The sequence below is a fragment of the Anser anser genome (genome assembly GCF_964211835.1).
Source record: "Anser anser genome assembly, chromosome: 5".
NCBI classification, from domain to species: domain Eukaryota; kingdom Metazoa; phylum Chordata; class Aves; order Anseriformes; family Anatidae; genus Anser; species Anser anser.
Genome location: NC_139725.1, coordinates 30,211,688 through 30,237,348, shown reverse-complemented (window position 1 = coordinate 30,237,348; position 25,661 = coordinate 30,211,688). Strand labels below are relative to the sequence as shown.

Sequence of the window (25,661 nt, the reverse complement as noted above, 5' to 3'; positions counted from 1 at the left end):
GAGTGATGATTACATTGGCTGGGTTTCAGTCCCTGTGCCAAAGATGCCAAATAAATATCAAATACTCTCCAGGGCTTCCTGCCACCCCTACCCACTGCATTTGAACCATGCAAATTACACAAAATTGACATTGGAATGCTTATGGCTGGGAGAGAACGACGTATTTCCCATCCTTGGGGCATTTTTCATCCTGTTTATATGAATACAGACGTGCTAGGCATATACTGCTAATTCAAAAGGTTACAGAATATTCCGTGTGCAGGCACTCAGCCACCAGCCCAATTTGCAAGGTCCAAATGCAAAGTTAGAAACATATGGGTTCACAAGCAATCCATCCTGAAAACAAGAGGCTCAAAGGTGCCACCCAGGAAGTTTTTGTCTTGAGCATTTAAACATGGCATTGCTTCTTCCCTCTGCATTTTGAAAGAGGAGAGCAAGGGACCAATATTACTCTCAAAACATTGGAAGTAACACGCACAGAGGCACCTCCTTCATCTCTACACCCGGAAGAACATGAGCACATTATGTGTTGTGGCATCCCTGCGTGCTAAGCTAGCACTGTCCCCTTTTATAGTCAGGGGAATCCAGAACCATAGAAGTCTTGCCTAATCAAGGCAATACAGCACTTCTTTTCAAACCGCAGTCTGTTCTCAGTAGACATGGCATGCTGCAGCATTGCAGCTGCTGCACTAAGGGGATTTCCTATCATCAAGCAGAAGGGGGAGACAAGACCTCAGCTTTTCTCCAGTTCCCCAGAAAAGCAGACTTCTGCCCACTTCTTTCAACAGGCCTGACCTGCTGCTTCTTCCATGAAGGATGAAGAGGCAGCTGGTCCGAAGGGAGGGTCATGAAAAACAGCTTCTCTCCTCATCTGCAGACGGGCTTCAGCCCCACAGCAAAACGGCAGTGCTAGTGCTGCCAAGGATTCTGTTCACATTCTTCACTCTCCATGGTAGCCACTAGGCCACACGGCCTCCGTCAATCCATTTGCATTTTATTAGGTCTTTTCATGCACCAGGGGACAAAAGAACAAGCCATTTCCTCCCACTGAGCTCTCATTTCACACTTCAAATGGGCTATACTAACCTTTATGGTGGAACAGCTGCCAGGGAGGAGGGGTGGGAGGAGGCACCCCAGACTACGATGACATGACAGAGCAGCCTCTGAAGACACAGCATTAGTTCGTCTCCCAGCAATCCAGATCAGTGGGAATCAGCTCAGAGCATCACCTTTCCCTCCCGCCCCCACCTCACAGGCACCCACAGCTCTGCAGCCACCTTGGTGGGTTCAGCCCGAGTGCTTTCCGGACTCACCTCCCACCCCCAGTAGGTGCCGCTGAGTTAATAGCCTGTACCATGTCCGTAGTGAGAGCATCAAGTAAGCTGGTAATAAATTCAACTTTCTTCCCTTCTGGGCAGCCTGTAGAAAGAAAAGAGGAGGTTCAGTGCAAGAACACAGAAGACCGGTCTCCTAACGCACTGCAGCAAGGATCAGCCAGAACCCCTCATTTGTTTGGAACGTAGCAGCCATCATCACAGTACCCAAGGAAAGGCAAAAGAATCCCTCAGTGGGTTTCTCTGCATGGCAATTTGTCCTGCAGCTTTTGTCCAGCACACACACAGTCACCAACAATATCTGGCAGGAAGGCCGTGTGGTTGGCTGGACGGCCTCTCCCAGTTCCCTACCGGCATAACCACAGGGATGTGCTGGAAGGGCCTGGCAGATGGAGTTCCCATGGTGACACTTGTAGAGAAGTTTACAAAACAACTCATTACCTCCTGGGTCATCTTCCTTTGAAAACACGTCTGTTCTGAGGTCCTAACTGACAGCTTAAAGTTTCTTAAAGCGTGGGCCAAAATGAGCACTGCTGCTTGTACTCTCCCCTTCAGGCACAGAGAGTGCTGCCTGCCGGGAGCTACCACAATAATTCAGTTCTTTTCATGACCACGCTGCATGGGAACTATGTCAGACCGAGTCATCACGTGGCAACAGACCCCAGTCACTGCTGGTTTAGGCAGGAATCGGACAAAGTGCGCTGAAGACAAGCTTGGTAACCATTTCCATGACTTAGTCCTGAGGCCATCCAGTTCCCTTCTGCTATAAACTCAGAATGACATAGTCTCCTGTCAGCCTCCAATGACAGAACTGAGACAAAAATCTTCATCTCCTCACCTTTATGAGGCAAGCTATGCAGTTTTCTTGCTTTTTAAAGGAGGAAAAGCATGCTTCATTTACTACCATATTAATACTGTAACAATTGCTCTAGCCTACCAAAGAACAAATATACTTAACTTCTACCCATCACCTCCAGAGCCACTGTCCCAAACCCATCACCTCCCAACTCCGTTGTCTTCTCTGATTAGACACCAAAGCCATCACCACCTCACTTACCTCTTCTCTTTCCCAAAACCACTGTTTACTACACTGTTTATTCACCTAGGAGAGCATTACCAGAAAACAGTATCGCCTTAGTAATGAGTAGCAATGTTAACACTTTCTGCCTTTCCCAGGCAAGCAGAGAAGCACGTGTACTCCAAACAGAGCAGCAGAAACCTACAATAATCCCTTGACAGCTGAAAGCAGTTTGCAAATTGATCTGACTAAACTCCCTCCTTTGCAGTATTACAGGCTCTGTTCTCTGCAACAGCTAACCAACAGTCCCTAGCCTGTCTCCATATTATGCGTATTACACACACGCACACCCCTCGGCACTCGTTTGGCACATGGTCCAGAAAATGTCAGCATTGTAATGGGTAAGCTGCTATGGCAGCCAGAGGAGACCACTCACTTAAAGGAGCTTTTTGTTGCAGTAATGAGAAGGTTGAAAAACCATTTGCTAGAAGTCATCTCCCTGGGGCCTCAGCATCTCACCGTCTGCAGGAATTAGCAACTTGCCATTTGCTATGTGCAAGCAACACGTTCCTTCCTTCTTTCTTCTGGCTCTTGTGAGAGCAGCCATGACACAGTTTGTGAAGAGGGTACATGCAGGTGTGTAACAGTTTGTGCTCATGTCTCTCCCACCTTAGCCTCTTCTGACTCACTAGGGAATTTTTACATACAAGAACAGCTAATCAATCACAGAATCACAGAATGGTTTGGGTTGGAAAAGACCTTAAAGAACATCTAATTCCAACCCCTCCGCCATGGGCAGAGACACCTCCCACCAGACCAGGTTACTCCAAGCCCCATCCAACCTGGCTTTGAACACTTACAGGGGTGAGGCATCCACAGCTTCTCTGCACAACCTGCTCCAGTGCCTCGCCACTCTCTGAGTAAAGAATTTCTTCCGAATAACTAGTCTAAACCTACCCTTTTGTAGTTGCACATTGCTGTCTCATGCGGAGCTTCTCATCCACCGACATCCCCAGGTCCTTCTCCTCAGGGCTGCTCTCAATCCGTTCTCTGCCCAGCCTGTACTCATGTTTGGGACTGCCCCAGCCCAGATGCAGGACCTTGCACTTGGCACTGTTGAACTCCATGAAGTTCGCACAGGCCCACCTCTCAAGCCTGTCCAGGTCCCCTGTCGGGTGGCATCCCTTCCCTCCAGCGTGTCAACCATACCACACAACTTGGTGTCATTGGTAAACTTACTGAGGATGCATTCAATCCCACTGTCTATGCCACTAACAAAGATGTTAAACAGCACCGGTCCCAGTACCAACACCCGAGGAACATCAGTTGTCACCGATCTCCACTCGGACACTGAGCTGTGGACCACAACTCTTTGAGTGTGACCATCCAGCCAATTCCTTACCCACCAAGTGGTCCATCCATCAAATCCATGTCAATCCATCTAGAGACAAGGACATCATGGAAGACAGTGTCAAAAGCTTTGCACGAGTCCAGGTAGATTATATCAGTTGCTCTTCCAATATCCACTACTGCTGTAATCCCATTGTAGAAGGCCACCAGATTTGCCAGGCATGATCTACCCTTAGTGAAGCCATGTTGGCTGTCTATCACCTCCTTATTTTCCAAGTGCCTTAGCATAGTTTCCAGGAGGATCTGCTCCATGATCTTGCTGGGCAAAGAGCTGAGACTGACTGGCCTGTAGTTCCCTGAGTCTTCCTTTTGTCCCTTCAAATCTCAAGTCTGCATCAAAAGACAACTGAGCACAGCATCTTCCAGACAGACAAACCAGGATTGTTAACTCTCCTCCTACATCTCCTAATCTCTCCATCGTATTTCTAGTGATGGAAACCATCAGGGACAGGAACCGTACATCCGAGCACAGAGCTGAAGTGCACTCAGGTAAAGAAAAGTGGCTTGAGCTGAGGGGGAACTCTCCTGGAGTCTGATGCTGGGACCAGACCACTAAGCTACAGATCATCCTACACGTGTCCTCTTGTGCCTCGTGTAGTTCCTATGCCCCATCCAGCTGCAGCACAGAAGAAGGAAGAAGAAACCATTCTGTCTTCCTGAGAGATCAGACAGAGACTCTCAAAGAAAGAGACCCAAAGTAAAGGATTTCCACTGAATTCTGGGAAAGGCAGAGGGGAAATGCAGGGAAAGGCAGTAAAGCAAGGGGAGAAGGGGACGGAGAAGAAAGGAACCAAGGTTATTCTATTTTACAATGATTTCCTAAGGAAATGAGCCTTAATGCAATCACTTATAGCTGGTCTGCTGGTTTCCCTCCCCCTTCCCTCACCCCCCAAAGTAATACTTGAGCCAATTGGCCAATTTCATTCAAACGTGAGAAGGAGGCATATAGGAAATTTCTACATGACTTGTGAAAATGAGCAGCAGCATAGTAGAGAGCCCTGCTGAGGGCAGCACTGCTAAGCAGAGAGCTATGGGGCCCAACGTCAAGAGCCAGCAGAAGGAGAGCAGAAGGAGATGTGGACGTAAAATCTGGAACAAATCTCATTTCCTTTGCTAACCTGCTCAGGGATAACTCACTTTATGTTGGTCCTAGAAAGAGCCATAAAAAAAGAGAAGTGTTACCAGCTCTTTCTGCAGAGTTTCTGGTCTCCAGTGCTCCCTCATGGTGGAGAGGAACCCATTGTATCTTCTGTTTTTGAGCAGCTGTTCCCCACCCAGGAGAGCAATGGCTGATCTCTCAGTGAGGGCTCCTCACTCTGCTCCTTACAAAGGCAGAGGGAAGAAAAAGCAGAGCACAGGCAGGTAGGATGGCATTTTTAAGAGCTGCTCAGACACCTATGCCCAGCACCTCTTCCCAACAGAAATAAGATATGCAAACAGTAAACTATGAGTTGTCATTTTGTTAAGAGGAGAAAGATGAACAGAAAGCAAGCAGCAGTGGGAGATAAAGTAAGCCCCAAGTAGAAAGCAAGGAATCTAGTTCAGATAAGTAAGCACGCAGCATTAACTAAGTGACCTCAGTGCACCACAAATACTGTCCTGCCAGTCCCTGCAGGGTCAGGGAGCCAGTTGGTCCACTGACAATTGACATTTGTGTCCACCATTGCTCAGAGGGCCATCAAGCCGCTGAAAAGCCCTGCTAAATGGAAAGGATACTTTCCTGGCCAGGCTTTAAAAAAAATAAATAAAAATTTAAATGCCAAGCACATTCTTTCCCCAGGGGGCCTCCACGCAACCATTTTTTTGTTGTTTTCTTTTCCCTACAATTCTGATCTCAGACGTGTTTTAAAGGAAGGGCAGATAGGCAATAAACCAGCCCCCAGAACACTCCCAGCCTCTCCAAGTTATCCAAAATAACACAGAATAAAATCCATGGTAAAACAAGCACAGTGAAGGAAATCCCCCGTCTCAACAAGAGGCTTCTTGGCCTCTTGAGTGTCCCAAAGTGAGATGAGTGGAGTAGACAGAGGCAGGATTTTGTTCCTCACTGACCTGGAAGTTCTCTGTCCTTGAAGGGATCATCAACCTCTGTGCTCTTCGATCTGGCATCACTTTCACACACTGGGGTCTCATAGCTGAAAAAGAAGAGCATCCAATGCTAAACTATGTGATATAGCTTTAGTGTCATCAGGTGCTTGCTAGGGGGTCATCTAATCTGCTCACTACAGGGGAAACAAACCTGCAAAGGAAATGTTATTCTCAAGCATCTCTCTGCTTACGGACAGTCAGTAACAGCAACAGGACATGGAGAGAGGAGTGGGAGCATACTCCATAATCCAGTACCAACTGAAACCCACAAAAAACACAAGGCCCTCTTCCAACTACTGTGGGCACAGATCGTGCTTTTTCTTCCAGAAATGTCCATGTCTTGCAGAATCACTGTGTCTAGCAAAGTTTAGGTCCCAGCCCCTACCGGACAGTTTTTTATAGCTTTCCAGAGTGGCAATTTGTTTCTGAACCCCCAAGTGAGAAAATATTCCCCAAGTAGTTTTAAGATACAGGGCAGCAAGAAGATCAAATCTACCCTTTGCTTAAAATCTGTTAATGCACAACTGAGAAGCCTTCTAAATCTGTTCTGGTCAGGATCTAAATGGCTGAAATATAAGCACAGAAATATAAAGCAGAGCATAACGCAACACAGGCACTTCTCACAACTCATACAGATGACCTGTACTTTGAGCAGAAGACTGGCTCCTGCTACCACAAAAAAGCTGCAAGCCAGAAAACAAAACAAAAAGCTATTTTGCAGGATACTTAACTGGAAAGGATAAGTTAAGGATACTCAACAACATCAACAAATCATATAAGGCATCGGTAGCTCTAGGGAAAGCAGTAGCACAGAGCTCACTGCTCTAGATGTAGGAACTTATCTGGTACAGCAATACTACTTTCTTCATATCTCATCTCCTCCAGGCAGGCATCTCACCAGGCTTACAGCTCTTACCGAGTGGAAGTACCAGGCAGGGGGCGTCCTGTGTCCACCAGGACGCACCAACAGTACCCAGTTGACTGGTGGCACTGCACTGGTTTGTAGAGCCCTCCCGGAGCACACTCGGGGATGACGATACCCTCGCGGGGGTTCTGCCTGGCCTCCTCCAGGGCGCTCTGCCTTTCCTGGTCGCAGGAGTGAACTTTCTCTAGAAGACAGGAGGGAGGTTGGAGGGGAACAGAGAAATAAAGTCAAATCAAGATCACCTTCCTCAGCTCAGCAAGTCAGGGATACCCTTCGCAACAGGAGATCTTTGTGCTTTTTCTTCTCAGAAACCACCAGCATGCCTACATCCCTGCACCCTAGGGAACGAGAGACTTGAGGGTTGAGAACTTCTTCCTACAATCAATTATAATGCTACAAGATTAGGGATTATAGACATTGACAGCTATATGTCCAGCCAGCCAGGGAGAGCAAGAAGACTGTTCCTGTTCACCAAGGTTTTTGGCCTGCCCTACTCCCACCGTCTCTTCCTCCAGAATGCAGTGCACTCTTTTTTCTCAATATCATCCCTCCAGCACGAGCCCAAGAGAGCAGAACGGTACCATTTTAACACCAATTTATCCAGAACATAGAGCACCTGAGGGGTGCACAGTGGGATATCCCATTCTCCCTACACTGCCAGCACCTCTCCAGCACACTCCACAATGGTTCCCACTTGGAAAGTCAAGGACACCCAACCAACACTGTCTTCTTAACCATCCGCCCTGAGGTAGGTAGGACCCTGTACCTCAGCAGCTTATTCCACAGGAATGAATATTTCCAAGGACATCATCAAGCAGAGAACAGAATACACAGATGACATGCACCAAGCCTGGTGCCCAACACCTTCAGCCCTAACGCTGCTTCTTCCACACCGGCTGCAGAGGAGTGAAGCATGGAGAGGTGCCCTGCTGCTGCCTCTTATGTGGACCAGCTGTTAAAGGGTAAGAGATGCACAGAGTATCCGTAGGATACTAAGATCTATTTGTCTCAACAGCCAGAAGTTCTCAACTGGAAGTCTTCAAATATTCTGGCCTTTTGAAGAGTAGGAAAATGACTTCAGCCTTGGAAACCACCAAAGGCAGTGAGAGGAAAAAAAGCATGCATGTAAGACAGAAAAGCAGTCAAAGCTGATGATCACAGAATTAAAACATATGAAGTCTGGGCTAAAAACAAAACAAACAAAAAAACAAGACAAACAACACAAGTGCTAAGTGTTATCCTTAAGAGAGCGATGAAAACCACAAGTGGGAACAGAAGTTCTCTCCTTCCCTAGCTTTCCCCTCCCTTGCAGTTTATTCCTTTTTTTCATTTTAAAAAGTCAAAACCAGGAACCACCTCCAGCTTTCAATACACAAAATGTTTCAGCACTGACAGGCAGTGAGGCCAGGGGCTCATCCTGCGAACCTGCAGCCACAGCATTACCTGAGTACCCTGCTCCGGGACAGGCTGCGCACAGAAACAGCAGCGCTTGCTGTCCCCCTGTATTTTGCCTGCCTGCCTGCACCCCCATCGGTTACGTCTTATATTTTGGTGACAAACTGTGGGAGGTCAGGCAGGAGCTTTTGTTCTGCATGTGGGGACTAGGCTGGGTGCTGTTTCACCGCTCGCACCCTTCAGCTTGGTAGCAGCAGGTGGAGCACACAAAACACCCGTGGTTCTGCGCTGCATCACCCCCATCACAGCGTGCTTTGGGTACCGGCCGCACTGCTGCTGGTTTCTGAGCGAACCGCAGCACCTACCAAAAGGAGCCTCAAAGACCCAGCACGGTTTCCCTCTCCTCAAGGGCACCTCAAGCCTGCCACACACAAACCCACACAACTGAAACACAGAACGCCAACTTTTAAGTGTCGGCAAGTCTGACTCAAGCAGAGAGAAACTCGATCGGGAGGGAGCAGGAGGGGGATAAAGTCAACAAAAACCGAAAGGCAGCTCGAGCCTCAGCTGATATTTAAGCTGACTTCACTTTGCTGACAGATTTCACATCTGAAAAAAAAAGGCCCCGTGACTGCTCCCAGGCTGCATGTGGACAGAGGGGCCATTGAGCAGAGGGCTGCAGGCTCCCTGCGAGCCACTTACATCACAGGGGGCCCCGCGGGCTGCCCGGTGGCAACTTACACCTTGGGCCGCAGGTGAGGAGGAGCATTCATGCAGCTTGTCGAAGCAAAACCGGGGCCAGAATTCCCTGCCTGTCATCGTTTTATATAAGAAGCAAAACGAAACAAAAAAAATACCTACTGGACAGAACTACATTCCAGGAATTTTTCGATCTAAATCCCCAAAGCTTCCTGAGTGCACAAATTCAAACCAAGATCTCTCAGGTCTTTTGAGTCTTGCAAAACCAGCGCTACAAATATCTCTGGACAAAAATACCTGAGTGGGTGTGCGAGGACAGATCTTGCAGGTTTTGTTCAGCTGATATTAAACAGATATAAAAATGCAAACCCCACCATTGTCACCAGTTTTCAGTGGCCCTTCGTTAACAATCATACCAGTACAGCTGAAATAGCAAGGAGATGTGATTTTTCTCTTTTCTAGCATGTACGTAGAAGCAGCCACTACTCAACTCCCATCTATTCCATTGCTCCCTGAAGAACACAAAAGAACCACACTATGGCAAAACAAAGGCCCAACTTGTCTGTTTCATCTTCAGTCGTGGCCAAAAGCAGATATTTAGAGAACAGAGAACTAGGAAAAGCATATACTTGATTTTCCCCTGTATTCTTCCAGTCTCGACCACTTATGGATCAGAAACTTGCAGAAACAGAAGGACTTTGCATTCAATAAGTTGTAATGGCTTTTCACTTCCACCAGTTTGCCACATCCCTCCTCATAAACTTTTATTGACTACAACACCCTGCAGTGAGTGTTTGGCTCAACTACATGTTGTATGTAGAACACAGCACACACTTCGGTGTGATCTAAACCTGGCTCCAACTGGTTTTGTTTGCCTACCCTAGTTTTTCTGAAGGATGAGCCAGTGAACAATCAGTCTGCAGTCACTCCCTCACCGCCTCTCATTGCTTTATGGATTCCTACTTCATCTCCTACACGCTGTAGAGTCCCAGCTGATCCAGTTGCTCCTCCTCTGAACCTTTTCCTGATCAACTCTATCTTCCCTGAGCTAGAGGGGATCAAAGCAGCAATTATGCTGACATTAAATGGTGGCTCTGACAGCAGACTTGTGGAAAGTTCCTTTGGTGCCATATGTCTAATAGGCAGAAGAGAGTATTAACTAGCACCAGCCCCTGGAGAGGCTCTTTCCTCCAAGCTATCACTCTAACAGCTCTTAATTCCCTTCAAAACAAACATGAATATTAATAACTGATGTATATTCCAACAGCCAGCAAAATCAGCTGGGAAATCCATACCAACAGCTTCCCTAGTATTAGTATGGGACCTGGCATGAACCACACGCAGCGTGACCCTGCAAGACAGCCTCGCTGGTAACAAAAGGACCATCAGATGCTATCCTGGCTCCAGCACACTCAAGTCAGCCTGTTCCAGTCTGATGGCTTACTGGAAACTTCGCTGTTGCTGCCAAGGCCAGGTTTATGGAGGATAAGGAAAACCTATGGCTAAGCTAGAAGGTTTAATGCCAACTATGAAATTAAACTGTCATCTCAAAAAGAAGCATATCTTTATTGCATGGGCAGGGTACTTAAAAGCCCATTCCCTGTTTCAGTTAATGGGGGTTGCAAAGATGCAGAGAAAAGGCTTTCCTCCTTTCCCTATATTAAACATTTAGAGAGAGACGAATATTTAAGACAGTAAATCAGTGAGTGATAAACAGCCTTCCCTTATTTTCTGCCATCTCTGCTTTGACTTATGACAGCCATCAGCAAAGAAGCTGAGTAACAGTTGCCAGCTTGCAGGTGCTGGGCAGCAAAACCTTTCAGTGACAGCAAATCCAGGTTACAACAAATTCAGTGACAGCACAAAAAGATAGGGTGTGCATGCAGACACAAAAGAGAGAATCACTGGCAGAAAAACATTTTACTTTAACTTCTCAGCTCTAAAATGCTAACTTTGAGTTACTTCTTACTCCTCACTGCTTCTAACACTCCTTAAAACATTTTTAAAAGTAGTGTCTCTGAAGCCATGAGCTATTGCAGGAAAGCAGGGTTTGGACATCTGCAGTTGTACATTATTTATGCAACTATTTTCCCCTAGTAATGGCCTTCTGAGAAGTACATGGTCAGATTCATAAAAAGGTCTCTCATTCCTGGTCCCTTAAGTATACGCACTCAAACACACATCTAGCGCCTGCACAATAAAAATAAAAATGATGGATGAGGTAAGGGACTCATCTGACTGTCTAATAAATGAGATGTTTATTAAAGAGATGGGGTGTTTGTTTACCTTACGAAGTTGAGAAGGGAGGGCGCCTAGCAGCCTCTGACCAAAGGCTTGGGCTTGACAGCTCTCATGCTCAGCTTGTGGGGCTGAACGCAGGCGAAGCATTGCTCTGGGGACCAGGCGGCCTCCCCTGGTTGCTCTCCTGATGTGTAACAACTCTCACTGCTGGCAGAGCCAAAGGACCAAACACCGAGCACTGGGGCTGCAAGGATGCTGAGGATAGTTAGGGTGGGACACAGGGAAGATTTCCCATCCAACCACAGCTGATTATTTTTTCAATATTGCCCTTCTGTACATGATTTTTTTTTTCTTATTAAAAAAAAAAAAGAAAAAAGAAAAAAAAAGAGAGACACTAACTATGACACCAAAACCAACCACCTTGGAGAGATCTCTACATCCTTAGGAGTCCTCCTTCCAAATCTCAGGGTGTAACCTCCCTCTGCGCTTCTCCCCAGCCCTACTGAACCTATGGGAATAGCCTAACCCCAGAGCCATGTAGGCTACTCCTGAGCAGGGTGGATTTGCTTCTCTTTCCTTCTCTCTCTTCTTTTGACCAGAAATTCCATCTGGACCAGAGAAACTTTTCCCATGGAGTTCCCACAAAAAGCTTCAGTTTTAATGAACAAGCATTCATCCGAAGGGGAGGAAAAGGTCTTTTACTGAAAGACTCTTGACCAGCCCCTATTGTTAGTGCTGCAGCAGGGACCTGACTTCAAAATACCATTTCAAAAAAAAAATCAAATGCCTGCCTCTCCCAAATTTCTTTTTGTTCAGCTCTGAGCTCTCCCCTGCATCAGGAACTAGTGCAGTACAGAATGAAAGGCAGCAAAAGAGATATCTGGTGCCAAATTCCTACTAACATCCTGTGCCAATCCAAAAATAAGGGCTAAGTGTCTTTGTGCCTCAGTTTTCCTCCCAGTGAGAGAAAGCATTTGTTTGTCTCCCAGGGAAGCTTAATTTAAATGAGGTTGATCTTTCATTTTTATTTAGCCTGTTGTTACACTGCTCTGACAGAGAAGAGGAGCCTTAAATGGGTTATTTTAACATGTCCTGTTTACCAGCTTAAAGGTGCTTGCATGTTGCTCTAATGTGAACAGGACTGGGTCTGCTCTAGAGCAGGTGCCTCAGTCCAGGTGTGGAGCCCACAAAGGCTGCAGGCAGAAAGCACAGTCTCATTCCTAAGAGAAGGTTCAGCACAGGTGGTATCAGCTGCCCAGATCTGCACCCCTTCCACCTCGGAAGGGAAAGAGAATGTGAAAAGCCCTCGGTATGCACTTTCACAAGGGCTGGCAGGGCTACCAAAGAAAGGCAGTGAATAGGGACCAGCTGCCTGTCCCCAAAGCAGGGATATGGGTGGAGGAAGAGAAACAACCCCTTCTGTGTTTACTAGGAGCACAATGACAGCTGAGCAAACACAGCTCGTGAGGATAGCATAAATCTCTCCTCACCTCTGTTAGCCATCAGCTCTGCTACCCACTCCACCCTGTTCTGTCTAGGACTGTAGTCCTTCCAGGGTATTCTATTTAACATAAAGGTAAAAAAGAAAAACCTTGCAGGTGCTCCCACACTGTACCAGTTGAGCAGTCCTTGCTTTACCTTGACACTCGCCCAATTTCATTTTTCAAGGTGTATGGCTACAGAAGAAACGGAGGTTACTACATGTTCCAGCGCTGAACAAGTACAATGCAAAGTTTCAACAGGTGGCTTATAATTTTAAAAACAGATTGTTCCAAGTGGCTCATTAAACCTAAGCTACCAGGGAACACACCCCTCCCCTACCATTTTTATTCTGCTCAAAACGACAGAGCTGCCCTGCACAGCGTAACGTGGTGAGAAGTCTGTTCATACCTACCCCTCTAGCTTGAAATAAGGAGGAATAGTTGAAGGAGTGAAGCACTGTCCCAGGGATGAGAGTTAACTTGCTGAAGGCAGAAGCCACCCTTCAGTGCTCAATACATGCTTGCTATACAGAACCTGTGGGCACTAAGTGCTGCCCAGCTAGGAAAGGAGCCCGCTCCACAGTTTTTAAACCACACAGGAATAAAGATCCACACCTGTGTATCTTGAAACCTGTCCCAGCAATTCTAACTCAACTGTCGTTCAGACAGAGCTTGGACTCTTTCTACCATCCTGTCTGTCAGTCAGAGTTCTAGCCCTCCTGGAGCTGTAGCCAGACCAGCAGCAGAAAGAGGACAGTACTATTTTATGGCTACAGTACATCATTCTGGCAAAAAAGTGAAAACATTCGCATGATCACAAACAATGCTTTAGACAAAGCTCTGATTAAATTCTAGTTCATTAGAGCATATTATAAGTTGTGTCACTCTCATAAGCAAATGAGGGAAATGGACATTACATACAATTACTGTCAGATAGTTGCCTAACGCTGCAGGTTAAGAAAAACAGGCTGCAAGAGGCAAAAGCTCTCTGTGAAACTGTTATTTCATATTAAAAGGATTATTAGATGTGTCTTACATCAAATTCCAGTAAGTGGCCAGTTTGGTTAGTGGAACATAGCATCCATTTTACAGATGAAAATTCAGGAAAGAATTCAAAGTCATCTTGACAAATGGTTTGAAAGCAGTACGATCAAAACTTACAAGTACAAAGCAAAATAACCAGGAAAGAGAAATCCAACGTGTGGAAAGGAAATTACTGGCAAGACAGCAACACTTGGAAGAAAAAAAAAATGGTCAGGAGCTTAGGTAGACTGCAAGGAAGTCTGCAACTTCATGACATTGCAAACAACAAAAGTCAAAACAGGTAAATCTAGTTGTGGGATGTAGTGACAAGGGCCCCATACATAAGGAACAGGCACTAACAACTCGTGAGCTTTTAAATCAGCACCATGTCCACCTTTGGGCAATGCCCGCTGAGGGAGAGGTGGACCTCTTGGCAACAGTGCAGAAGAGAGCAAAGTGAACAGGCAGAGGTCTAGGAAACTTGATCTATGAGAAAATGCTGAAAGAATTCCATTTGTTTAGTCTAGGGATGACATTCAGTCTTCTGAGATTTAAAAGCTGTTATATAAAAAAATAGAGATGGTCATAGATCATTTTTTTCTTCCCCAGGGGTAGTTCAAGTAGCAGTCAGCTTACTTGGAGAAAGGAGATTTAAGGTTTGATATAAAAAATCCCTGGTGATAAACTGATCATTCAAAGAGGCGAAGGAATCCCTGTTGCCATTTTAGGCACAGGTTGCACAGAGCTGCTGTTAGCTGGGTATAATCATGAGTTAAATCAAGGTGGAACAAACTGTGCAACCTCTTCCAGTCTTTTCCGCTCTTCTCACAGAGGATGGTAAGCTCCAGCAGATTCTACATGACCGAGGCATTCTCTTTACAAACACAGCCTGAAGTCTTCAAGGGATTTGAGCAGGTTTAAGTTTCCAGGCTTCGGGGTCTGATCTGCCTAAAGCACCTGGCTGCCATGTACCGTATGACAGCCGTAGCTGTGCAATACCCTCACGATGACAACAGCTTCCAGTCTGAGCAGGGAAAGTTGGCATCAAAATGGAGGGAGCCCCGTTCAGTTCTTGACATCAGGACAGTTCCTCAGCAGTAGAAATGCTTTCAACCTTAGATACCACTCTTGTGAATTTGAGAGGAAGCTACCCAGAGTCTGTGGTTTTTCTTCTCTGACTCCTCTTTTCCATTCCACATAGTTTCTAAGCCCTGTTAGCTTGTGGTATACCTAGCTTTGAGATAAGCCACCTGTCTTCGAACACATTCATTCATTTTCCCTATTCTTCTTTCTCTTTGCACTCTTTCCACACTAAGGAATGCTACTCAATAAAATGAGAAGCTATAGGTGTTTCCACTGGAGCCTTAACCTTACCGGGAAACTATTTTCACTTCCACACCTGTTTTTAACAGTACTTGGAACAACCAGCATGGCAGTTGTTGGAGAACTTGCTTACCTCTGCTGGCTGGACTATATGAGCACAGCATTTTTACAGTTTTGTAAGTGCATAAACATAGGGCACCAAGTAGAAGCTTTTGAAAACTGTCACAGGCAGGTAAGAAATACATCAGACCAGTCTACCTAATTACAGTAACATTCCTCTTTTGTGCTGGTGAGCAAAGCGGTGGAGAAAGAGAGAAGTGTGTTGTCTGATGAGTCTTTTCATGTACTGACAGACCAGCTTTTTCCTGCAGCATTTAGCACTGGATGAGGAGACACAGGGAACTGCCTCTGACAGGAACACTAGCATATACTCTTGAACACCTAGCTTGAACCAGCCTGTCTCTGGGCAAAATGTTCAGGCTTTGGAAACTCAGTGACCTAGTATATGGGATTTGGACATAAGAGATGCTGCGGCACATCAGGGCCTGTTATGCAGATAGCTGCAACTATCAGGGCCTGTTCAATTAAATGAGACAGGAGTCTGATGATGCCAGCAGGATCACATACTTCCCTGCGTTGCAACTGGTGAAACTGGAGAAATGTCTTTCCATTCACCCGGAGCGAGGGTAGCCGATTTAACACATCTTCCTTCCTCATGTGCTCCAGGAGATTGAGGGCTGCCTTGCGGTTTAAACACACAGACCCATCTCTTTGCCTGGCTCTTAGGGTAGGTCCTCTGCACGCCCTTCTTTCCTGACTCTTCAGACACAACTCTTGGGACATTCTACCAGATTTTTTCCAGCTACTGTTTCAACAGACTGAAAAACATGCATGCAGCTAAGACACCTTTGAACTGTACCACAAAATGTCCTTGCTGATCCCCACTGACCACTTTATTTTGGTAGCCTAGCATAATGCAAAATATGTGAGGACCGCAAAGAGAAAAAGAACACGAGGATGGCAGCTTTTACTCATGCCCTCCATGCAGAAATATGCACATAACTCTTACAACACAGCTCATAGCTCTGTTAAAATGAGGTTTTGAAAGTAATGAGACCACAGCCAACGTTTACCTCAGATATTCCACGATGTTCCTCCACAAGCTCTACTGATATTCCTGCAGAACCTTGCGCATTTCCCTTCTCCCCTTCATCTACTCACTCCCTCTCCAAGACCCACTGAAGTCTAAAGCCACTTCTCCACCCTAAGGTGACCACTAAAAGGAGGAAGCTTTCACAGGAGGGACAGGGTTTTCCAGTGGTTTGGAAACACAGCTCAGCTCCTTCATAGCCTTGTGCTCTATTAGGTGATATCCACGGCCTCCTTGGACAACGTCAGGGACAGCAGACACTTTTGGAGATACTGTTCTGTGTACCACTGAACCTGTTTTTATTCAGTTGGCTTCCTGCAAATCATTTGGGTCCTCAGTTCTATAATTGTCAAATGCCACCAGGGCTTTTGGTTTTAGGAGAGGCCTAGTAGGGCTACATTGTTCCAGACGGAACCTAGAGTGGAGGTCCAACCATTACTTTTAAACCACTCCTCCTTATCCGTGGCACCTTAGAAATGCTATGATCTTTCTCCTGAAGTTGGCAGGAACATTCTAAGAAAGGCAGGAAAGTGTGTCAATAGGTATAGTCTATCTACAGGCATCAACGTGTGCTCAAATGGATGTCTGAGGTGCAGATCCACGCACAAGCCTGTGCCAAATTGTGGTAGTATATACAGCGAGGAGCTCCTCACTGCTAAGGACACCAGCAAATCAATGCAATTCTTTCATATAAACCTTCCTCTGCTAAAAAGCAAAACAAACTTCACAAAGTTGACCTCTCCTCTCTCCATTTATTCCTGTAGGCTCAGGTTGTGCCTGGTGCTGCAATCTCTTTTCTTTCCTTTTCCCCTCCAAATCTTTGTTGGTTTAACCTCAAATGCAATTGGTGGTGGGTTTTCTGTAGTTTTTTTTTTTCTTTTACCCCAGCTTCTTACATCTTTGACACTTACTGCCCCCCTCCTACTCCTCCCTGCCCACTCTCCTTAACTGGCAGCTGCAGAGTAGCAGCCATGACTCCATGTCTAGAGTAATTTGTTTTCTTTCTTTGGGGGACAGGGAGGGGGGAGTGACTGAATTCTTTGGGAATGATTTATCACAGCACTCAGGGGGAGCTTCATTTATTTGCCTAGCTGCATATGGTTTAACACCTATGGTTGCATGCCGATTATTATACTATGTTATTTTTCCCACTTGTATACTTTGCACCTTTTCATAGAGCAGATTAACTAGTCCCCGGTGGCACGTTATTTATGGCTTTGTTTGCTGGCTGTCTGGGAATGGTCCTGGTCCTAGATCGTTCCATTCTCCCTGCTTCTTCTGCATGCTACCTTCTTCACCACACCTGTCACACTGAGGCTGTGGGAGAATCACACTTGGGCATGACCCGTATCAGACCTTCTCAGGACCTCCAGGAGGGGGGAAGAGACTCCTGTCCCCCCCAGAGCAGTGGTCAAGGGGATTAGTTGAACCACAGATGGAGCAGCAGGACATGAATGAGAGGGACAGAGAGAATAAGAGAGAAACAGCACTGCATTTTATGGGTTCCAAGGAAGCAGGAACTCAGCGGAGAAGAATAGAGATCTGCAGCATAAATTAGATGGAATTAGTAAATTCATACTCACTGTGAGCTTCTCCTGAGATTGCTTCATTTCCACAGCCTAAATTAAAGATGAATTCCAAAACAAAACCAACCAACCAAACCAAATCAAAAACAAACAAACAAACAAAAAACCTAGCCACTCACAAAAAGAAAGGGTGAGAGAAAAATCATCAAGGTTCGAAGATAAATAGTTCTGGCAGGTGGGACAGTGAAGTGACAGGTTTTAGTCCAATAGTTCTGACAGATCAGAGGAGGACTATATGGGGAAGCACTGACTCAAGATGCAGGACAAGAGCCTGCAGACAGTAGGAAAGGCAAAAGCTTTCTGACTCATTGGTTCCCTTTTATGAACACTTGTTCTAGACATCACTGACAATTTTTTTATTCTTCAGATATGGGGAAGTTCAAAAGACACTGTTCCCAGGTGTTAAGCCCAAAGCAGAGGAAGGTACCAAAATGTTCAGCAAGAAGGGCTGCAGTCTACATTAGGATGTCATGCCCATGCACCAAAATGCTCCAATTCCAGTGTCACTAAATCTTACTCAGATGTCACTAAACCGTATTTGTGTCTGGCTACTTCCCCTTCTCAACCTACCTTCTGCTAAAGTGACATCAACTTGATTCCGCTACTCTCCTCCACTTGGTGGCCTGACCAACACTAACCAGCCCCAGATTTTTGGGGAAGAGCCTACAATCCTGTAACAGACATTTGGACAGTAACATTAACACAACTGGCACGTAGAGACAGTCATTTTGGAACTAACACAACCAGTTTAGTAGAAGCAGAACCTAGGAGAAAAGCAGGAGGAGAAGCAGAAGCCCATGGTCTCACATGCCTTTAAATAATGAGGTGGGGAGTGCCATGTGCCAAGACAGGACAGCTAAGGAATGAGGCTGAGAAGACAGGAAGGGATAAGCACAAGTGAGAAAATGCCCCCATTCAAAAACAGTGCTTTGCTTTTCGAGAGCCTCAGTCTGAACCTACCTCCGGCTCCCTGGTCCCTGCACTGTTCCAAGTTTCCAAGGCACAGACTCCTTGTTAATGCATGGAATCCTAGAAAGTCTCCATATGCCTAAGGAAACAAGTTTATTTTTCCTAGAAGCAACCACTATCCCTGTTCCTTAAGGCATGCAGAAAAGTGGTATCACTTCCTAGATGACTACTAGACAGCGAGTGGTATTCTGGGGTGCTGTGTGGGTTTTCTCACTTTTTCTTTTCCTCCTCTCCTGCAAGAGGGGAGAAAATTGAGGGAAAACAGACAAACCAGAAAACCTATGTCCTGGAAGTACATTTGATATAACTACATCCCACCTCACTGTGCAGATCTTTGGAGACAAACTGCACTGTCCTGCGAGTACAGAGGCTCCCCTTCAGGTAGGTGGGAGTGTGCGCTTCTGCTTCTTGCAGGGAACGTGGCTTTCAAGCTGCTTTTCCCTTTGAGAAGCCCTAAAGTTTGGGCTCCAAGTAAACTCAATTGAAACAAACAAACAAACAAACAAACATGAATACCACCATTCTCATTTACAGTTATAACCCTGTCCACGAAGAGCTCCTGACAGCAGAAAACTCTATCACTGGAAAGCTGTCACATCAGATGCCTTGGTGCTTGGGTGCCAGAGACGAACAGAATAGGCCACATGAAGTTGGCTCGCATTCAACAAGCAGGATTTTGAAATAAACAGCTACTTTTCTTCACCACCACCCCCTTTTTTTTTTTTAAACTAGGCACACACAAACCTGTCTTCAGCTGCTAACCTTAATATATTACTCATTCTTCCTTTCAAATAACGTCATGTTCAAAACCCCAGTGACTGCAGAATATTTACTTGAGGCTGCTACTGCTGGTTTCTCTAGAGCTGTTTATTTTTCCATGCATGAGCTCATTACATCACTCTGTGGTTTTCTTAAAGGTTGTCAGGGTATGCTGGATACAGGCTAGAATCTCTTGCTAACCAAAACCAAATCACTAAGTAGCACAAACGGATTTGGAGATAACCCAACTCTGAAAATGAGGAACAACCGTGAATTCTTCAGTGGAGATGGGGTGCTCCCAAACAGGCTGCCATTAGATTTATTTTCTTGGAAACGGGATTCATTATCAAGTGTTTCCCTAGAGTAAGAACTGTAAAAGAATAATCATTTGGACTGTTCCAGGCTGGAGTAGGCTGGCAAGAGGAGGTAGGAAAGCAGCAGCCTGAAACAGTAAAAGTAGTATGAAAAGGCAATTCCCACCCAAACTGTTAGGAAATGGCCATTGCAAAGGTGTGGTCTGTATCTCTTCCTGCTCTGGCAATGTTAAAAATAAATGACACATCACAAAGAAAAGTGCAAAATAAGAGGCTTAGTTTGGGGGATGCATGTGTGCACATGGGTGCACATGTTTGTAGAAGGTGGAAATCAAACTGAACAAACAAAAATGTTTTTGTCATCTTGCACAGCAAACAAATTATTTTGTGTTTATCTAGATCTTTCACTTACCCCCAAAAGAAAACTTTTGGGTTTTTATGTTTCATAAAAAAACCAAAAGGCTTAGTTTGTAAGTGTAGAAAAACATCAACATTTCTGCTGCTCAGCAGTACATATGTTACAGCATGTTCACATTTTGGTTCCTGCCTTTGGCCAAGACAATTTTAACCTGCATCTCACCCCAATGAGAAAGATCTAGTCATTGTTCTTTAAGGTGGGCTGGGGTAACAGCACTAGCAATCCGCTAGCAATGGTGTTTTACTTGGCATAGAAAAATTCACTAGGAAAACACCTGGAGACATATGGATTCTCAGTCAAATGCTCTAATCAACAGACTGGTCATTCTGATTTTCCTGATCCCTAGCAAATTAATATTTACACACACTAAGCAAAACGTAAATGCTCCTAAAGAGAAGACTGTTTCAGGAGAACCATTCCTGCTCACCAGCACTAAATGGAAGGCAGAACACTCATTTCAAATGCAGCTCTTGTGAGATACAGACTACGTATGCAACGAGGATTGCAGGAAAAAGCAGGGGTGTCACCGGTTCTGCAAAGCTCAGCTATCTACTGGTTGGTTCACTCTGATGGGATGCAGGAAATTCTGACTCAGACTGCTCCCAGTAGTGAGAAAGGGTCCTATCCATCACTACTACCAAGATGGATACAACAAATTCTTCAAATCTTCCTGACTTGCTCACTCCTGTCAGGTACACGGGCCACACCGATGTTACCAGATACAAGGCTCAGACACAGGACGAGGCCTGAAGCCTTGTTGTGCAGAGTCATTAACCATGCTGGAAGCACTCTGGCTTTGTGCGCTGCTCCTTGGGAGAGTTAAAAGTCTGAAGAGAGCATTCCAAGCTCCTCAATTCTTCTCCCTTGCTTCTTTTTCTTCAGTAGATACTCAGCAACACACCACAGGCAGCTAAAAATATCTCTAAAACGTAAGGTAACTTACTAAAAGCTTTCACTAAAGCACAATATTAACAGGAAAGAGAATGACAAGTTACAGAGCCTATTTGTCTCAATATAACAATTCTTACATTCTCCTCACGGTTGATATAGTGATGGTATTAGCTTTCCAAGATGTCAAATAGCAGTGCTGATTAGAGAGTAGCACACAAGTCTTTTGACAGTAGCTATCTACGGGACTTCTCTTCAGCTGCAGAGGACAGGGCTATGTAACCACCACATGGAGGAGAGAGATCAGGGTTAAATGTTTCGAGTATACAAACTTGAAAAAAGCGCAGGCTTTCAAAAAACTCAAGACTACTGAAAAAGAAGAATTAAAAGAGTTAGACTGGCTATTACCAAAAAAAAAAAAAAAAAAAAGGAAAAAAAAAGAGAGAGACCCATCCAGGGAAGCTTCCTGTGGAAAGAAGTGAAACCTTTAATGCCTAAGGCTATATTACACTACATTAGAAAATACTGCTCTTTGTACAGTACAAACATTCTCTAGCCCTAAAGACAGCAGATTAGCTGACCTACTAGGTCTTTTCTCACCTCTAATTTCAGTCATCCCATGAAATTGCTGCAAAAGCATAGGAGGATGGATCAGCTTCAGGACAGTTAGCTACAAGGTCAGCGGCAATATAGCTGAGTAAACACCAAAGAAAACAAAACCCAACCTTATGCTAGGGAAACTTACCTTAACCCTTTCCAAAAAAAAATGAAAAAATCAGAAGTGTGCTAGGCATTGATATTTCAAGCTGCCAAGGGACAACAGCAATTAAAAATACCCCTTAAATATACACGCCCATCCCATGACACGATCATCTTCATCCAAGAGACACTTGAAGACATTTGAAAAACCTGATTCTAAACGATAATTCTTCTCACCAGGTCATAGTTGTTCCATCCCACCAACCCTACGTTGTCTTTTAAAATGTATGACAAAGGCCTGGAATGAGAGGTACCAAACAGAGGGATTAGGCTTAGCTGGCTGAAAGAAAGACTAAAATAGCTCACACTTCCCATCAGCTACACTATAGACCCCTTTTGATGAGGCAGCATTTCTTGATATCAATAACTCACTGTAATAAAGAGAGATGGCTCTGTATTTGTAAGGCCCAATGTGGAAACTTGAGTCTAAAACTGGCAACCCGATCTCTTAATGAGATCCCACATCAATTGAGTGTCTGTTAGGGCCACAAGAAAGGCTGAGTCAGTTGAACCACACATCTCCTTTTAGCATGCTGTAGAAACCACCTGTTACGGAATTCTTGAATTTTCCAGAAGATCATTTATTTTTGATTTGTAGCTTGCACCCACAACAATCTTGTTTGAATACGAGAAATGACATCATAACTAATTGGGGAAAAAAAAGTGGAAAAAAGGTAAACCTCACAAAACGAACTCTTTCACAAACAGAACTCTACCTTACACAAGGCAGCTTCCTAAGGAAATGCTTGAACAACGTGAAAGGCAGTCTACTTCTGCTCTGTTGGGCCAACAAAGGGTGGAGGACAGGCTCTTTAATGAAAGACCCTCCCAGTCCTAAGTCACTTTCTAGCCTCCTCAACCAGATTTGAGAGCTCTTATTTTCATCACAGCTGCCAGGTTTGCCGCATAACAATGAAAGATGGTCTCTAAGATAGGCAGAACCCATCATTAACTAGGATATTCATATCGAACTGTCACCTTCAATTGCACCATGAATAAACTGGTTGCCCCAGAAGTTCGCAAATCACCCTGTGAACACCTGGTATTCACAGACCACTCTGCTGCAAAAGCAGTCAGGAGGTGAGGCAGAGCAGACCTTCTAAAACTGGGGTCTGGGCAACACTGGATCTCCGGCTGCTAAGAGCTCCACACTGCAGTGAGACAACAACCTTACCTAACCTAGAGTTCACCCTGAAATGTGGAAGGGATCAGAAAAGTTAAAGGAATTGCTGAGTGCCACGAATGCTCTCAGGCTAATCCAGAAATACAAGGTGACCAGGTACTTCAAGCTAGTATAATCTATCTGTTCTGGGGGCTGGAGTTATTCCCAACAGCTGTTCTAGCCATATATTGTTTTGTAAAATATATGCAATAAGAACAGATGCTATTCAAACCTCAGAATAAACCCATGATTTCTTAAGGCAATTTTCTCTTTTGATGTCCCTTCTACCTTTTTGCATTCTTCCACTTCAGTTAAAATATATCAGACAGAAACCTTTCTTACCCCTAATCCCCTACTTTCCTATTCAGGTTGTTCAAGTTTCATGTGATTTCTTTGACTTCACATAGTTACAGCCTCGTCTCCAACCTCAAGTTTTATATCCTCACTTCATATCTTGCTGTTCCCCCTGCTTCCCATTCATGTTCCTATTTTCTTTGCTGTTATTTGCTTAGGTCTTTTCTCATCCACTCTACTACCCACAAAAATTCTATCAACATTTACTTAAGCTCAGACATAAGTAACCTACTTTCTATTGTGAAATAAACCTATAATTTCTCTATCAAATATCAAAAAATATTCCCTGCAGAGAAGAACCATGAAGTTTCAAGAGAAGTCCCTCTCTGTATTTTCTCATCTGCTTAGACCAAAACCACAGCAAAGATCTCAGAGCCAAATGCATCTGTTTGCAAGTCCATGAAAGACTTGATGAACAGCAAATAGAATAAAGATGACAAGTGGCTGGGATGAATTATCACATGAAGAAATCAGAGCTTCCCCAGTTCTGGTCTGTGGAAACAAACACCCTTCATCGCACATCTGTTGTGGTCTTCTGGACACAAACAAGGATGCTATCTAAAATTCTTTTATAGCCCACACTTCAAATCCTGCAATGTAAATGCAGCAGGATAGGCTACAATTAAGGAAGAATGAAACAAGACAAGAGTGAGGGACTGCAACTTAGATTAAAAAAGCAACTTTTTTTTTTTTTTTTTGGATGGAATATTACCTGAATTCCTTACGCTGGAGCTGTTCAGTTTGGAATCTTTGATGACCAAATGCTTAATCCACAGGGTGGGTGCTGTGATCTCTGAAAGAGAAAAAATAACTGCCTTAAAGAAATTTGCTAGCAGCAGGTAGCAAATACACATGGTCCTTACTCATGAGGACAAAGTGTTGCCAACGGATGCATGTCTTTGTAGAGATTGGCTCACCCCCCTGGTGAGTCTTCCAACCACTTATGAGCCAGTGTTTGTAAACGTGCCATGAGGTTATCTTATCATTATCTTCCCCTTCCAGAGAGTGCCTCTCTATTGGCAAAACATTATTTTCTCCCCCCATTTCCCACTTCTTAGCCAAATTCGAAAGTGTAAAGCCTTTCTCATCAAGACTCACAGAACTCAATGGCTATGTTACATGCTATGGTAAGTACTGCTTTCCACCAAAGTATGTATGAAATCCAGATTAAAAAAAGTTAATCCAGACCGTAAATATTGTTTTAACAACCCAAGCATAGCTAATCACAGGTTTTTCAGTTCCTTAAAACAAGCAACAGCAAAACCCAAAATAAACAAACAAAGAAATAAGGGTATTTCTGGAAAGATTTAAAGGGAAATCCGTTAAAGAAATAAGTTCTGGCTAAAAAAGCACTTCTAATGCACTATTACCAAGATACACAAACACAATTTTGTGAAAAAAGTACTTAAAATTCCTCCTCAGAAGTGTTACACTCAACTTCAAAACACAGCAGAACCTGCCTTAAGAAACTCCTTATGATAATGACACAACATCAGCATTTGAATAGAACTGAGCAAAGCAGTACTTGATACCATGGGCTTGAGCTCCTAAAGTGACATTTTCAGAATAGATATTTTTCAGCCGAAAAAATTACAGTTTCTACAAGAGCATACTTTACATGTTAGATCCTGGGGCTGGCTTAAGAAGTTCATCTAAGAAGTTTTTAGAAGAGTTTTCCTGCTCCTTTGTTGACATTTACATGGATCTGCTCTGCAAAGGAGAAGCTGGCTGACTACAAGAGAAACTTATTACACATTAAAAGTGCACAAAGGAAAAGTGAAGGGTATTTTTCCCTTCTTAAATGTTTTCAGCTACATTGATCATAAGCCTTATTGTAATCATGCTCAGGGCATTTTTTTCGTATGAAGATACAGGTTGAACACTGATAGACATCCCAGCAGTAGTAAAATTCTACTTAACAAAGATTGCGTTATCTTTAAGTTTCACTATACTATTTTATTACCAGTCATATAAAAATACATACATGCATAAAATACATATACCTACGTACTTCGGGCTTTTTCTTGGGATAGCTTTATCAAATTAAACATCATGTGAGGGGTAGGAAGGGGAGAAGCACAAAAACAGAAAAGGCCACGAAGAAAAGTGCTAGATGCAAACTGCCAAATCTGGAATGAAATTTAGCTCTGACTCTGCACTGTATGGACTGAGTATATCTACAGCTGGAAAGGAACGGATAACTGCATTCAATGGATGCCAGAGAATGGGTCAGGGCCTCTAGATACACAGTAGTGCATATCTTTAAGTGAGAGTGGAAGTTACAGAACAAGCAATCTCCAGAAAAGAAAAAGGAAAAGAAGAAAAGGAAGTGAACCCCTTTGGGATCTACTGTAAAAATGTATTT

The 25,661-nt window shown here is 44.5% G+C and overlaps 1 protein-coding gene across 12 annotated transcripts in view; it reads right to left on the bottom strand.

Annotated features, from left to right (window-relative positions):
• SMOC1 (SPARC related modular calcium binding 1) overlaps positions 1-25,661 on the bottom strand; it is a 127,412-nt gene that overhangs the window by 19,611 nt on the left and 82,140 nt on the right. For all 12 annotated transcript variants that reach the window (XM_083836831.1, XM_083836832.1, XM_083836836.1 and 9 more), the window contains 4 exons: positions 24,009-24,089; positions 6,767-6,959; positions 5,815-5,897; positions 1,314-1,419 (listed from right to left, as the gene is read on the bottom strand). In XM_083836831.1, coding sequence (XP_083692957.1) covers positions 1,314-1,419; positions 5,815-5,897; positions 6,767-6,959; positions 24,009-24,089 — 463 coding nt within the window. The remainder of the gene's footprint in view (positions 1-1,313; positions 1,420-5,814; positions 5,898-6,766; positions 6,960-24,008; positions 24,090-25,661) is intronic.